Below are 16,190 nucleotides of genomic sequence, written 5' to 3'. Positions count from 1 at the left end.
TTTCAGTAATTCTGTATTTTTAATGTCAGAGGTTATGAGTACAGTATAATAATAAGTCAACAGAACAAAAGACTTCATGAAATGCCACATATACCAAATACGGTAAACTATACATACAAAACTGACAAAGCCCTCCAGACTATGTTTTTACTAAATGTACAGTAATGACGACCATTTATGTATCGACCCTGGACCGCAGTGCTGTGATACACTGTACATTCCTGCATAAAAGAACTTACTTTGTATAAACAGTAGATATCCATCGCTTGGAGGATAATCGGGGACATTATTTAGGGAACACAAATATTGTTGGGTTTCAACGCCGGACATCGAAACGCATCTGGAAATATTTAAAATCATTTTGAAAATTCACCATAACACAACCACATTTTGGATCGTAGCTGTTTCATTTTGGGTCGGATCGTGATTCCGATGCGGAATGATGCAAGCTGAGTTGCATTGTATATGTGTTTCAGTATTTGGCGTTTCATTAACATCTCGGCAAATCTAAGGAAAGGGTCGCTTATTTTGCCAAGGAGGTTGTCGTTTATATTTTGGGTTAGGCTCATGTAAAAGTAGTACTAACCTAAGGATTGCCCAGTAAACCTCAGACATTGTGGTGATATACGTTTGTGTCAAGTTTGTCACGCGTTGACAAAACCACTAAGTGTGTACTAAGGTCACTGTGGCTGAACACGAACCGGCGGTGGGTATTATACACTAGGGTCCTTATTGTTTTGAGGCACCTGTTAGAGTTATCTCCCTCAATCCTCTCTCAAGATTCCAAACCGCATTCTTGTGTAACTTTATAAAAATAGATATCCATGTCAAAGTTAAATAACGTATATCGTTAATAAGAACGAGGCTTAATGTCAATTCCAATGACAGTATATCATTAAATGATATCAAATATCATTATTTAATCACCATTTATATCTACATCCTCATTGGTCGGATCAAAATCACGTAGAGGTTGGTGATTTGTGATATTGACTCGATGATTTATATTTAAATAAAAAATCAGTTCATATTCTTTTATAACTGCACTTCAATTGAAACAACACAATGCCTCCGTCTTGTTTAGAGATAAAGACACATAATTTCATGCATAGTATATATGATAGAAAATCAAGTACTTAAATTTCGGTGAACTTACCGTTATATTAACCTGCAATTGCTAAAGTATTAATCTTGACTTCATCGCGGTCAATATTGCTTTCATATGTTCATATACCGACATGTTCCTCTAAAAAAGTCCATAATTGATATAGTGAAATCTTAAATGAATTAAGCATTATAAGATATATGTGGCATAAATAATCAATAGGAAGCTTTGTAGTTTATACCTTCATCGTAAAATCATCAGCTAAACTTTATTTCTGACATTTAGAAGTGCCAGCTAAAAACAAGAGGTTGAGCAATAGTAGTGACGGTTATAGGTTATATCAGTAGGGTGTAGCAATAAAAAAGTGACTACATAAAACAGGCTAGATGACTATTACGTAGGATTGGTTTTATAGGAAATAATTTTAATGAGAATTTAATTAATACGTTTACCGCATTATCCATCAACCCAGGCGAATGTATTCGCACATGTTATGCTTTAATACTTTCATATATGGCAAACATCTGTTGTAAGCGACTCATGTCGTTATAGAAACAACGTATTTATTTTTAATTTCTTACAATCTTATTACAGGGGTGTGGGGTGTGGGTGTGGAGAAGGATAGCAGGAGAGAGAAAGGGTGATGAGGGTATAAATAGAAAAACAGGGAATTAATCAAATCTTCCCGACCTACCTAGAACGTTTTGTACTGATTTGGCAATTTTATTATCATATGAAGAAACACTATCGTCACCATTACAGAGTAAGTTTACATCAATAGCACCATCGTCACCATTACAGAGTAAGTTTACATCAATAGCACCATCGTCACCATTACAGAGTAAGTTTACATCAATAGCACCATCGTCACCATTACAGAGTAAGTTTACATCGATAGCACCATCGTCACCATTACAGAGTAAGTTTAAATCAATAACACCATCGTACCATGCTAGATCTGTATATAATAGTCTACGTAAGTTCTGATATAGGGAACAAAAAAAGTAAAAAATGATAAGAATCTTCACAGGGATGCCCACATCTACACTCTGCTGAATCCGTTATGTTGGCTATAAAAAGATCATAGTTGAGTGAGCTTGTTCGGTTCCTTAGGCGACAGTGAAGAATATTTAATTTCCTAGATCCATAATTAACAAATTTCTTACTTGAATTAATGTTCACCAACAAGGACTTTTTAACATTTGACTTAAACGAATTTAATGAGGGTGAATTTCTGATATCGTTATTCAGGTTGTTCCAGGGATATGACTGTTACTAAACTCAATCGACGAAAAAATCGAACATGTTCGTAGAATTTGATGTACATGAAACAATTAGAACGTTCCCTTAACTAATAAATAGTATCAGACGGAATGAGTCAACAGTCAGTTATAACGCAGTTCGTTTGACCATCGGCATCTACATCAATATAACAGTGCATGGTATTCGCCGTCCGTAATAACCCTATCTGTCCGCACTAAACAAGGCAGACATGCATGGCGTGATGGGAGATAACATCAAGTTAAATTATACAACGTTATTGGTTTCTGATAGCTATCTAAAACGTGCTTCAAGCTTCACGCTAACTTTGTAGAAGGCATAATTATCTAGTCATATTGCGTGTGCAATATCACACATTTTTCTGATGTGAAATCGCAATGAGGCTATGGGCGAGGAAACAAATCGTGCTTTAGTATATTATTTTTAAATAGTTGCATCTTAAATCGACCTCATTATTAAATGAAAAGAAGCAGTTAACATGTTGTCTAACATATATCGCCTATATGATTCATAACCGGAAACTGATTTGATTTGTTGAATTTTTCCACACAAACACCATCACATCAGTTATAACGGTCTGGAATGAGGCATACTTATATGATTGTTTAGAGTACAAGTGGGCGGGACTGTTTGAGATATATGTATAACCCTCTGCAACCCATCATTTCCCGCGCTTTCGTGAAGATGTCAGCTGCTGTATCCGGTGTGAGGTGTGAGCTTGAGCGGATGCCCGAGATCTCATTCCAATGACTAAAGACGGATTTCTAATTTTATAAAAATACGCGAAACTATTGCGCCCACATACCAGTTGTAAGCTTCGACCCATGATGTCCCGAGTATAAATACCTCGTAGACCTGGGCACCGTCATTGACAGCTGATGTGAACTCGCCACCCACACCACCAACACTAAGTGTAAACCTTCAACAAACTATCATCGACAGCAATGGAACTGGTGATTTGTTTACTCCTCGGAATTGTAAGTAGTATATAAAACGTGTCATATCTACGAATCAGTATCGAGTAAAATCGAAACATGTACAATTGTTCTATAACAAATCCCGATTATTCTGTAAGTATGCGATCTCTGCTGAACATTTCTAGTTGACATTTTGAGTCATTATGTCCTCGCGACACAAAGATTAGTTGTAATTGTGACAACATTATGATAGAGTAATTTACAAGAACGCATCGTGAACTGAAACAGTGACTGACAAGGTCACATTATGTCGCCTTACAACGCGTGCTGTATTAAATACAATTGTCTAGACCAAAGAATTTCGCCCCATATACTTTTTTCGGTCAAATGTTGTGATATTTACATTTAATTTTATTGCTTGTGTATATATCATATAAGTAGCATAACGATCACAATTTCTAACAAGAGGAATGCATGACTAACATTTGATTTGCTTTTAGCTTTCGTGAAAAAAAGTCTTCTTACAAAATGTAGCCAGGTAGGAAACGTTCAAATACAATGTACCATTGTCAGGAAAGAACCAAAACCCGAACTAGTTACTTTTATAATAATTTATTATGATAAAGGAAATCAACAAAAGCATGTTTGACAAACACACGTTATTAAAAATATATCGAAGATAATTGTAATTGTCATGGTTATGGAACAGGTCCTGTATTTATGAATACCGTTATCCTACTATTGATGTCGAGTCTGTGCTCAAGGTCAATGAATCGTTCTAGTGATAAATCAATGGTACCTTACATGTTGTCACTGATTCAGACGAATTTTGGAGAGACTTAAAGCTGCGTATTTATTTTTAATGTTTACACTTAACCTTTGACCGTGTCACATTATTTAAGCGAGTTACAAAACAGTCGGTTTGAGCAGAGAGTCCATGCTTGAGCGAAACAGTTTCATGACGACTTGACATGATTACGCCGCATTCTTATTGCATGGACCTGTTTTGTTTCTCAGGTGGCATCATCCCTTGTCATCATTGAAATCTGGCTTTATCTTCACGTGTGAACAATATGTTATACATGTTTCGTTATAAATACAGTGGTGCCCATTCATAAACGACTGGCGTGGGAACGTTTGTCAAGTGGACCGAAAACGTGTCTCTACATATCGAATTTATTAATTGTTTAAATGCGATTGAAAATAAGAAATATATTGTATTTGAATTTAAAAAAATGACAATATATTCGTAAAGAGAAAGCTATAACAACCATAAAGCGGTACCTTTTCAAGTTTCAAAAGGGTGATCAATGTCAGTGAGAGTCATTGTTCCCTCATGTTGTGGTATATTGTATCTAGTACCAAATGTTAAAGGTCTATCACATGTGTGTATGTTGCGTTCATCTTTAAAGAGATAAACGTTTGGAATTGCATTCTTGTAAAGGTAAAACATTCTTGTAAAATATTTAAAGGTACATTGTACATATCAAATGAATATGCGTGAATTGTTTCACATTTGATGATGATAGATACTCGTTACGTGGTAATTAATCAGAACCTAAAACAATTGAAATGAAACGTTGTCGAATAGACAAACACATTCATTCAACCCTATTACAAAGATATACTCAACATGTTTCAGGAAAGGCTCTCTAAACAGTATTCTGTTTAAACCAACATCTATGTTTATACAAGGTTGTTTATTTTATTTCAGACTGTTGCCAGTGCTGCCTCTCCTCCAGGTAGTATGGTTTTGATAGCTACAACCGAACAAACATTCTCAAATATAAACAATGTGCATATTGCATTCTTGGCGTAGCAAGTAGATGTGCAGAGGAATTTCGATCTAATCTTGAGGTCCCGATGCACATCAGTTTGAGGGATGTTGGTTCCAATGATGGATCTGGTTTTAGGTCTTAGATAATATCCTTATTATAGTTAAAGATAACCTGGAATGTCAGCACACGCCGAGTTTCGTTATGAATTTCAAAACATTATGAGAATTATATTAAATGAAATCTCATGAAAGTGCAAGTTTGATAAGTATATATAAGTGTGTGACTGTGGAGGGTATTTATATACACCACAGCGGATGAAGGATGGGGTCATATTACGTATGAGGAAGTTCCTTGTATAACGACCAACTTCCCCCTACTTGCGTAGTGTACTTACGGGAACTTTTAGCGTAAATAAAGTTCATTTCACTGAAATGTTAGACACACTTGTACATGAAGATAGAGCACGGACATTTCCTGTAATGTCGGACTTGTTCAGTATCAAATCAGATGTAAAAGGAGACTTCTCAATCTTCCTGGTGACATATAGCAAGTAAACAAATTAAAATAGTTTTAAATTCCAGGCAAATAACTATATTTGGATAATTCCGGAAAAGAGATCATTATATGTATTACCAGTAACTTCCTCCTACTATAGATATTACGTGTTAAAATGTTTAATGCTTGCCCAAATTTTGCAACACTGTCCATATTTGTGATATCAGATACTATAATATATGATGAAGTTTTTGTTTGTTTAATTTTCATTACTTTATAATGTAGTACAGCACACTGACAGTTATGTTTGCATATATTGATACAAGCACCTGTTTACTAGTCTACCGACGACACATTTCTATAACTTTGATGTACATTTGGAAATAGCCAACTTAAATAATTCTAGTCAAGTTGGACACTTTCTTTCAAAAAGTAAGCGTACATTCCAAGCGTTCTGTATGGGTATACTTAGCTGATTAAATATTATATTTCCTTATTAATGTTGTCGTTAAGTTTCAAATATAAAAACTTAGTGTCATATGACAATTTACAGACATGTACGGTGAGATGCAGGTTGATTCTCATGACTGGACTATCGGTCACAACACACTGGGGGAGCGAAACCCAATACCAAGAGGTGAGACTATACTTATACAATGCATGACGTACACATTATCCCCTTATTTAACACGTGTATAGCTACACAAATATCGCCCGAAATAAATATACACTTATAATTTGTTTTCGTTCATTAAAATCACAAAGACAGTTACAAAATGAAAATAAATAAGTTCACTAGTTTTCGATACTTTAAGCATATCATCCGCTTTTATGTTATAGTGAATTAATATAATTTACTATGAATCGTAGACAAATGTTTATTGCTGGTCAAAATATCAAATTTTAAAATGAATTACCGAGCATCATGGAATACGTTTGAACGAAATTGGTTGCTTTCCATAACTAACGTGAAAAAGGAGCATTCCAATCCTTAACTGATTCGACGTGACAGACTTCAGTATTATATCACAACTTAACAATAAAGAAAATCGATACAGAGAACCGATTGCGGAATTCTATTTGTTGTTCGTAAGCTTTCTTAACATTTCTGATCATGTGAGTTGTTAGTTGTAACGGGGTTTGCATGGATACGGAAAAAGACAGTTTGAATGCAGGTGAAAACATGTAATCCCTGTACCATGACGTATGTAACATATACAAATCACATTTAAATCGTTAAATTGTAGCCGGTGAACATTCTTATATTGAAATGTAAGGCTACGACGAGTAAACGTTAGTCAATACCCACGTTATTCTATTATTCAGTGTTCTTTCGAATTTGGATTCCACATGTGGAATGAAGCGTTCGGAACTTGACAGCTATATATTGTACTAAGATAAACCCTGTTATCTTTCCCATAGTGAAATTTCTAATTCAATGCAGGAGGCAATCTGTATATTAATTAAGGAATAATTGAATGTTTTCTTTGGCTCAGGTTGCAGCGGGAAACCAGCAGATGTTTTCTTGGTTTTTGATACATCAGGAGATGTAACTCCAGCGCAATTAGCAAAGCAGAAGAAATATGCCATTGACTTGTTACGAGTATTTACTTTTGGTGACAAAAGCACTCGCATCAGTGTTGTGACGTATGCTGATGAGGTCATGAATGTTTCATCATTTGAAGATGGTACAAACATAGGGAACGCTACATCAACAATCATGTACGATGTTCCACTAGAAACAACCGGTCCTTGCAAAATCGACAAAGCGTTACAATACATTTCAACGGACGGCTTTTCTAATTCAAGCATGAGGCGTGAGGTTGCACATCTCGCCATTTTGTTTGTGGGAAACAGAATAACCAACAGAAAAGAAGCCAAGAGGCATGCAAGAGATTCGAAGGCTAAAGGAATGTACCTGTACACTGTTGGTCAGAGTACCGCCATCAGAAAACAACTCTCCTCTATTTCTTCCCGCCCTGCGAAAACGTTTGTGTTCTCTAACGACGATGACAGGATAGTTCAGTCCCTGAAAGATCTGCTGAAGATACATCTTTGCGAATGTAAGTATTTATTTCCCCTTTCCAATTACGAGGTTAGTCCTACGAGAGGTAGCCTTAGCGAATTATCCCTAGTTTTAGGCATTTAAATTGTTGTTTGTTTCCAGTGAATATAAAGCGAAATAATCACAATCAAGCAAACAATAGAATATCGAAGTCAGGAAATTATTTAAAATTTTCTTTAATAAGCCGAAACAGAAAGCTCAATAAGTGAACATTTGGACAACATCATATGGCCATTTCGGGTATTGAGGATTCATAAGTGGTACTACAACAGATTAGATCTGTGTCTAAAGCATTCCTTAACAAAGGCGAAAATAGCAAGAAAGGGAAAGGGGCCTTGAAAACCCTTAATCATGTTACAAAATGCCAACTTTTGGCTACAGCAGATTTCTTTTAAAACTAGAATTTCAAGTAAACCGTGCCCGACATTTTTGCGCTGAATATATTAATATTACATCTCTTTTGTCAAATATACATGTTAAATCATCATCAACGCGATATTACTACTCTCGTACCTTACTCAGGTTTGAAAGCTTTACAGCCTTGTTGTTTTGTTTTGACAGTCCAAATAGAGCCGCCAGCAAGCCTGCGCAGACCATCATGTAAGTAAACTTCCTTTCATTACTCTTGACGATCAACACAGGCCGTGATAGATGTAACTCATGCCACGTGGAGAACCTAGCTGTTGTTGTTAACCTCAACACTTGTTTAAATCAGTGTACTATGCCAGTGTTACGTGTCTCGTTTTATAGACTTCACATTTTGAAATACAATGAATTTGTTATCGCAGCTGGCAATGAGGTATTGAGTGTTTTAACCGCGGTATGCTGAAATACGTAGGCGCCGGGGTTATAGCATGGACCTAAGAATAAAGTTCAGGATGTGTGTTTGGACCTTGACTGGTTGATTCGCAGTTTCTGGTGAGGACAACTTCTGTCAATCATTAAACTACTAGTAATCGTATAGATATTTATTATTTTGAGAAGCCCTTGATACATGTTGGCTAACCCACTGGTCAGTGTGTGCTTTATGCAATACAACATGATGTAAAATATGATAGCAGTAGTAGAGATACCTTCCGGAAGAGTGGCTAATATATATAAACGCGACTAGTGAATCTTATATGAAATATATATTATATTATTTTAACTTCTACCTTTAAATGTATTCATGTTATGTTTCCTTGTCATTTTTCAGACTGCCACGTCAGCAGGCCTGTGGATTTGATATTTTCTGTAGATGAGATAAGTATTGGCGCTAGAAATGCTCAGAAGATTTTTAATCTGATAGAATTTTTGATGTTAAATATTAACAATCAAAGCAACGGGTTGAAGGTTGGTCTGGTGAGCAGTAAAATAAACTTCAAAGCTGTAAGCAGAGGATTCAGCACAGTGGAAGACTTCAGCAACAGACTTAGCAGTGTAGCCATTTCTGATCATGGTGACATCATAAAACGGGCACGGCGCATGCTCAGACGGGGACGCGCAAATAGTCAAAAGACAATAATACATTTTGTCGACAGCAATATTGATATCACGAAACACGCCCTTTTTGAAGCGAAGAAAAACAAGAGAGTTAAACTGGAAACATTTGTGATCGCGACAGGGTCTGGTTTAGACCAACGTTCATTGGAAAAGATTGCCAGTCATCATAGTTCTCAACACGTTTTCCTTGTAAAAGATTATCACATGATGGCATCCGTGGGACCAAACATCTTGAAAACAGTTTGTGCTTCATGGTAACGGAGCAAACACTAAACCATTGTGGTATGTTTGTGTGGCTTCTGTTTCAATATAGACAGCAAAAGCGGTATGGACTGTGATGAAGGACTGTTGTGTTATGGCATGTAAATACGGAAGACAAAGATGGCTCAGCCATTCATGTAAATCTATTCTTTCTGACTAACCGCAGTATCTACAACGTTTGCATTAAAATGTTATAAAACTTCATTAGGTATCGGGATGTGGATAACTTTCTATACTGAAATTAGGTCAACACCTCACATAAACGTTCATATATGAATATCCTCCATAGTAAAAACACGAAGAGCTGTGTTTTGCAGGCGTCTAGTCAATGTTGAACCAAGTTATAGGTTCATGGTAACGTTATTGTTATAGGCAAAGTACACTTCCGATTGTTTCTTGCGCCAACAGCTATGCTGGAACAATTTTGGTGTAGTAGATTTAACGTGCAAAATTGTATTATTAAGCGTTTTTTAATTGTTCTAACAGTATTTAAAATATCATGGTTAATAATAGATAAACAGTATGAACATTCCACAGGAGATTTACTCTGATATATATTATGTTTATAAGTATGTAAATTATGAATGTCAAAATGTAATTTTAACGATTGTGAAAGCAGTGTTTGGTATGGTGATCGCAGTCGGTATGTTGTAAGTTAACATATGTTAGGTTGTTTTAGTGTATTGCTGTAATAAAAAAAATTGGAATAGTTTATAGTTTTACGCAAATTTTTTCTGAAGATTCCATTTACTGTCCATTTACTGGACATAATAACTGTTATTGTTAATTTAAAATTCTTTATTTCAATGCATAAAAAAACATCCTACAAAATTCAGATAGGAATAACTTATCTAATATATAGGTCTCCTGCTTTTGAATGTAATGAAACAATCCAAATATCATTACAAAAGTGTCCGTCTGTCCTGAATTTGCCACATGCTGTACTATACTGACATTTAATGGGATCTTTTAATATTTCTTGTTAAAAAAAGGCATTTTTTTAGCTTGTCTCTGTTGAAAAGTAACGACCACATTTTCAATAATTTGTATTTACTTAAAAGTTTTACTAAAAACTATTATCATTCAGAGGTACAAAAACAGTTTGTTGGGAACGCTTCAACGAGTCTGATAAATCCTGTTCCATGGAAACTCGTTTTTTTATTACGTATAAGGATACATTAGTATACTTATATGTCAACCAGGAAAACAAAACAACAAATAAACACCGACTTAAAAAGGAAATGCAGCATAAACCTCAACAAAAAATCAGCTGCATAATCATGTGTCTCTAAAGCATTAACATAGATATAAAATTATACAAATGTATTTGAATTTTTTTTTCTGATTTGTATATTGTATAACATGAAGTGTTCTAGGGTACTTTCTTTCGTGGTGTGAAGTCATTAAGATCGTCTCGCGGTTCAAACTTTAGTAGATATCCTATATTAACAAACAGTAGACACACATTTCATTCAAATACGTCGAGTATATTTTCGTGATTCCATAGCAAGCACGAAAAACACGAATATTTATACACATCGAACAGTTCATGTTATACAGTACATAAAGAAAACAAAACAAGTATACATGTAATTACTAGCATAACACCAACAGGTCAAACGCGAGGTCAAAGGTTAGAAAAGGTGTCTAAAACAAATAAATAACCAGATATCTGCAATGTGATATATTTTTATTTTTAAATGCACTTTGTATTATTCACATGCTGAGTATTGAACACAGAAATTAGCAGAAGAAGCGCTGATGCCATCGACGACAAACACAAATAATCCGCAACACCGAGGCTAATGCATTGGTTGATAGTAATATTTTAATGTGTAGCTTTTATACACATACACAGTATAGAGTTCTTATGTGTCGTCATACTATACATACACATACAGTTTCAATCAGTTAAGTAACACTGTTTGTTCGTAGAAAGTTGCATATCAGATACAGTGACGTCATTATTAGAGTACCAACTCACTCTACCGCTCACTTCAACCGTTCTACGGTTATGCATTGTTTTTAGTACAAGTCTCGTAACCAAGGTCTACTGATACCAGCACATCAATCGTCCACAGTAACCTTCAAGAGTCTGCATGGTCTGTGTCTGTGTGCACATTAACTTTTAAGCACATAAAGCTAACGAAATAAACTTTTATAGGTTTCGCGAAAAATGACATCAGGATGAGGAGTCGGTCTACAAAAGAAACAAGAGACATATAATATAAATACATTTATACACTTCCCTCAATTTTGTTATTTTTAATTCAGACACACACTAAATGAACTTCAACATATAGGGAAAATGAATTGGAAATACAAAAAAAAAAGAAAAAAGGATAGGATAATAAGTGAATTTTCGCAAAAAAAGAGAAAGGAACCGAAAACATATATTTATAGTTGAAAAATGAACAGATGGATATACTGCAGGAACACATGGTATAATACCAAATACTACCAATAAATATCATTGATATTGCAATTAATTCACGTAACAAACAAACTTACTCTACTTAAACTGTCGTAGATAACGTCACAGTTAAATATATGTTTATGTGTCAATTCCTCTCACTAAACTCAGTTTTTTTTTATGTATAATAGCATAATTAAATCAGTAATATCATCGTTAAGTTATCAAGCTCACTGGAAGTAAAACACTTACCTAACAGCTGTACTTTATGTCGAATTCGATTCCGATTGATTCTGCTAAAGACAAGCTGTTCATGGCGTTCAATGACAGGCTGTATGGCTCGGTGGCGATCTCCTTCAGCTCAGTTTCCAGTGAGCTGTACAGACTCTTGGGGAAGGCGAAAAAGACAGTGATCTCGTTTCCTTCAAGCTTTTCAACTTCAGCTTTGGCAGCCGCTGCGTCAGCTGCAGAACCGTCGACGAACAGAACGATAGCCTTTTCTCCTGAGGAATCTTTTAAGAGACCAGCAGCGGCAGTCAGAGCAGCGGCCTCATTACGCGGTCCGTGTTCCTCTTCAGAGATACCGTTAATGGCTGACACGAGCCTGTCATAGGTTGTCTCACTTCCTAGGGGGATGGTGGTTGCGGTAGAGCCCCCGTAGACGAGGCCTGCGACCGAGACCTTTCCATTCTCAGGCAAGAATTTGGCAATTTTTGCGGCGTAATCTTTCTGATCGTCGAAGTCGTTTGTACCATCGGCGGTGTCGAATACAAATGCGATTGAACCCGGTTTACCGGCATCACAAACTAAACAATGGAAAAAAATCAGCCTCTTATTAGATAATATTTCAATTGAGGGTATTAATGCGATAATGATAATGTCACTAACTTAAAATGTCTAAATGTATTGTTTTATTTATTGTTGACCATAATCATATATATGTACCGATGATAAATATATTTTCATTAATTGACATGCAGAAAGGAAAGTTTACTGCAGGGCAGTCGGATTGGCTGACACCTGTTTTGCTGATCTCGATGTTATGCAATGGTTTGTACACAAATAGCACAAAAAGGTATTTTCTTTGGAATTCATTTTTAAAATAGCCGTTTGAGCAGATACTCAATTGTTTTACTATTTTATCTTTCCAACACCTTTATTACTTAATACAGTATGTCTTTAGCTTGAAAGAAATCTGTCAAAATCTTCACTCCACAAAAACGTCCGTAATTTTGTAGATGGTTGATTGGCACTATTTCTTGGTTCTTTCACAGTATATTATTATAGATGCATTCAGAGCGATCATGTAATGCAATATGATTCTGAAACAATCCAATATATGAAGCTGATATATCTCACCGACAGGTTTTCCTCTTCTTTCTAGCAGCCTTGTGGCTTCCTCATCCACTGCAGACATTAAAAACAAGTGCTTTACAAGTTAATGTTACGACATAACACGCGTACCATCAGTTATGATTGCTATTTTGAAATGAAAGAGATACGAAAATTCAATTAAATAGATCACTGCATAAGTGTATATGTTATATCAAAATACTGAGAAATCTTAAAAATGTCTTTTTGATTTGAAGATCTTAAATTACTCAATATTCTACTAAATATCACAGTACTCACAAGAATACGGCATTCCATCAATGGTGGAGATCTGAAACGGAGAACGACATTCTTGAACAAGCTGTACATTCTATTAAGTATCACGATAATGTATATATATCAAACGGAAACCATTAAATACTATATTTATTAAGTCTTAACAGTATATTGTACATCTACTTAAGGTTTACTGAAGCTTAAGCGTTGGCATCAGTAGATTAGTTTTTTGGCGCCGTATTGTCATGAAATCATGAACGATAAGGCCGCGGGCCATTTTAAATTGGCTACTCGACACGATTCAACCGCTGTTCGCTCTCCCCTGGTGATATTTGGTAATAAATTGAATCACTTGTGTGTTTAAGTTAAATATTGTCTTACAGATAAACAAGATGTACCCAAACAATCATTTTATCTACCGTTTTCTGTATCTGAAACTTTGAATGAATAAAAAAGAAAGTGTCGTTCTGATTGGTCAATTCCAAAAGAAAGGTCTTAACTCTACTCATGTAATATGCCAGAGTGTGAAAGAAACTAAATTTAGTTATGTTGATAGAATTCAATATTTCATTGGCAAAAATGCAATACAAACTATTTTGAAAATTTACACATGTGTAATGGAAAATATGAAAATATTCAGCTACCGACTAGGTAACCCAGTCGACGGGGTTTCAAAAAAAGATTTATCGTACGTAATTTGACATTTTTATCGCTCATACACTGTAGTTGGTAATTCTGTCTTTCAGATGATTGTTTTCGTCGATTTGTTTTACAGGTGCAGATTAATCGTTGCAGAATAGTAACATAGTGAAGTTTGCGAAATGGTATGAAACGAGTTAAACTTGAGTCAAATCTACATCGACACCCTTACAAAACAGACTGAACAAATGCGACCATGATCCCTAAAATATCAAGAAAATATATCATATGGTAAGCCGACTTAAAATCCAGTACCCACAAATGGGTCATACAAGTATAAAATAGGTCTTAAAAAGAAATAGGTATATTTTACTTAAAAAAGACATCATTAAATAAAATAGAAATATTTCAAACGGAAATAAAAATAGTACAGTAACAAAAAATTGATGATAAGACACACTGCATTATCAATAAATTTACTTATTTTACTGAGGATGTTAGAACAACAATAAGTACTTACAGTCACGACCAGGAGAAACAGAGCCGAAATCATGATGCTTGGTCTTGCTGGTATGAGCAACGACAACCAGGAGGTATATGAGATGGTAGGATGACAGAGTAGACAGAAACAGGATATATATACCCAACGTCTGTCTTAATCACCCTATCTGACATTCAACATGCTAATTCAACCTTTGGATTAATTGTTGTTGTATAATTGTCCTTCGATATGTTTTCCTCTTCACAGGAACTCCATTCATGCATGATACCTGCATGTGGTTGAAGCGATACTAAATACCTTATTAACAGCTACGATACTGGTAAATCACGATGTAAATGCTGAATCAACCAGAAATACCTTATTCATGCGTTATGTATAATTCTACAGGCGTCTGTAAACAATACACGGGTATTATCCAACCTAGTGTTTCAGACGAGTTACCACGATAATATAGGCTAAATGTAAATTTATAGAAATAATTATGTCGTATTTCTTTGTTGAACTACAATCGACATCAAGATATGCATTTTTAATGGTATTTTGGAAAAGTGTATGATCGATTTCAAAAGTATCAATGTTTATAGATTATTATACTAACACATCATTTCTGCTGAATACTTATATACTGGTCAACCCTAGCCAACTGGTATATCTCACACTTACATTACTGTTTACCACTAATGGCCAATAAAAGCACAAATTCAATAGAATATTAAGTTTATGCTAAGGCTTAGCGTCCGTCCTCTTCTGTCCGTCCGGAGTCAGCGTTAACAGCCAAACCCTTACCCAAAAACCCTTTTTTTCATATGGATTTATAAGCAATGCTTTATCCTCTGAGTTTACTGAAAATATTACTTCTGTCCAAGTTCAACGAGGCCAATTTTGACAAAACTTTAAAGAAGCGTACTTTTAATGACGCTGACAAATTGTTATTTGTTTTACTAATTCGCAATCATAGTTGGCCATCTGTTCGATTATTGGTTGAGATAGTTTCAGCTTCTTTAACTCCATCATGCCAATGGCATTCAAACACAATTAGAATAATGCTCTTGTAATTCGGAACAGGTGCTTTAATTTTTGGGTTAATTAATATCCAACATGACCACCCTACCCCAGATGGTTGAGACTTTTTTCACTAATACTTAATGCTAACCGACCAATTTAACCAAAAGTCGTAACGATATCCAATTTAATTTTCTGGCTGTCCTTTTGTCAAGTAAGACGAGACATTTGAGCTTTTGTCTAGAGCATAGAACAAAAGAAGCAGTCATACTTCTCGTTTTTGTAATGAAATACATTAGCTTTAAGCAAAACGGGAAATAATATCACAGCAGTAACAAACAAATCAAAACATAACATAGTCACTATAAAAACCCATCAAAACATAACATAGTCACTATAAAAATGCACCAAAACACATAGACAAAACAGAGAACAGTTTTAACTCACAAGGACCAAATATACCACAAAATAAACACAATGTGAAAAATACCAAAACGTCAGAAGCCAGCGCCGATTGCTTACAGATAGAAACCACACTGGTGAAATATGCCAGAGATACAATAACATATCAGTGACTGTCAATACACAAGGACACGTATCAGTGACTGTCAATACACAAGGACACGTATCAGTCACTGCCAA

The 16,190-nt window shown here is 35.3% G+C and overlaps 2 protein-coding genes across 2 annotated transcripts; one reads left to right on the top strand and one right to left on the bottom strand.

Moving 5' to 3' along the window:
* Positions 1–2,975: 2,975 nt before the first annotated feature.
* On the top strand, positions 2,976–10,096 carry LOC110453072. Its single transcript, XM_021501901.1, has 6 exons — positions 2,976–3,363; positions 5,018–5,045; positions 6,130–6,213; positions 7,073–7,639; positions 8,203–8,241; positions 8,837–10,096. The coding sequence occupies exons 1-6, from the start codon at positions 3,331–3,333 to the stop codon at positions 9,379–9,381; spliced, it is 1,296 nt and encodes a 431-aa protein (XP_021357576.1). The 5' UTR covers positions 2,976–3,330; the 3' UTR covers positions 9,382–10,096.
* Positions 10,097–11,057: 961 nt separating this feature from the next.
* On the bottom strand, positions 11,058–14,656 carry LOC110453073. The gene is made up of 5 exons (XM_021501902.1): positions 14,565–14,656; positions 13,430–13,460; positions 13,157–13,204; positions 12,050–12,603; positions 11,058–11,584 (listed from the first exon to the last, which is right to left on the bottom strand). The coding sequence occupies exons 1-4, from the start codon at positions 14,595–14,597 to the stop codon at positions 12,050–12,052; spliced, it is 666 nt and encodes a 221-aa protein (XP_021357577.1). The 5' UTR covers positions 14,598–14,656; the 3' UTR covers positions 11,058–11,584.
* Positions 14,657–16,190: the final 1,534 nt, after the last annotated feature.

This window comes from Mizuhopecten yessoensis, unplaced genomic scaffold (genome assembly GCF_002113885.1).
Source record: "Mizuhopecten yessoensis strain PY_sf001 unplaced genomic scaffold, ASM211388v2 scaffold7087, whole genome shotgun sequence".
NCBI lineage: Eukaryota > Metazoa > Mollusca > Bivalvia > Pectinida > Pectinidae > Mizuhopecten > Mizuhopecten yessoensis.
Note: the sequence above shows the minus strand (reverse complement) of the source record. Positions and strands in the feature narration are given on the sequence as shown.

Excerpts from the sequence above, each read along its gene's own strand:
- LOC110453073 (XM_021501902.1), bottom strand. The coding sequence starts at position 14,597 with ATGATTTCGGCTCTGTTTCTCCTGGTCGTGACT. Across the intron at positions 13,461-14,564 it reads TGTTTCTCCTGGTCGTGACT|ATCTCCACCATTGATGGAAT; the intron begins GTAAGTACTTAT and ends TCTCCGTTTCAG. Across the intron at positions 12,604-13,156 it reads AAGAAGAGGAAAACCTGTCG|TTTGTGATGCCGGTAAACCG; the intron begins GTGAGATATATC and ends TCCATTGTTTAG.
- LOC110453072 (XM_021501901.1), top strand. The coding sequence starts at position 3,331 with ATGGAACTGGTGATTTGTTTACTCCTCGGAATT. Across the intron at positions 6,214-7,072 it reads GCGAAACCCAATACCAAGAG|GTTGCAGCGGGAAACCAGCA; the intron begins GTGAGACTATAC and ends TCTTTGGCTCAG. Across the intron at positions 7,640-8,202 it reads GAAGATACATCTTTGCGAAT|TCCAAATAGAGCCGCCAGCA; the intron begins GTAAGTATTTAT and ends TTGTTTTGACAG.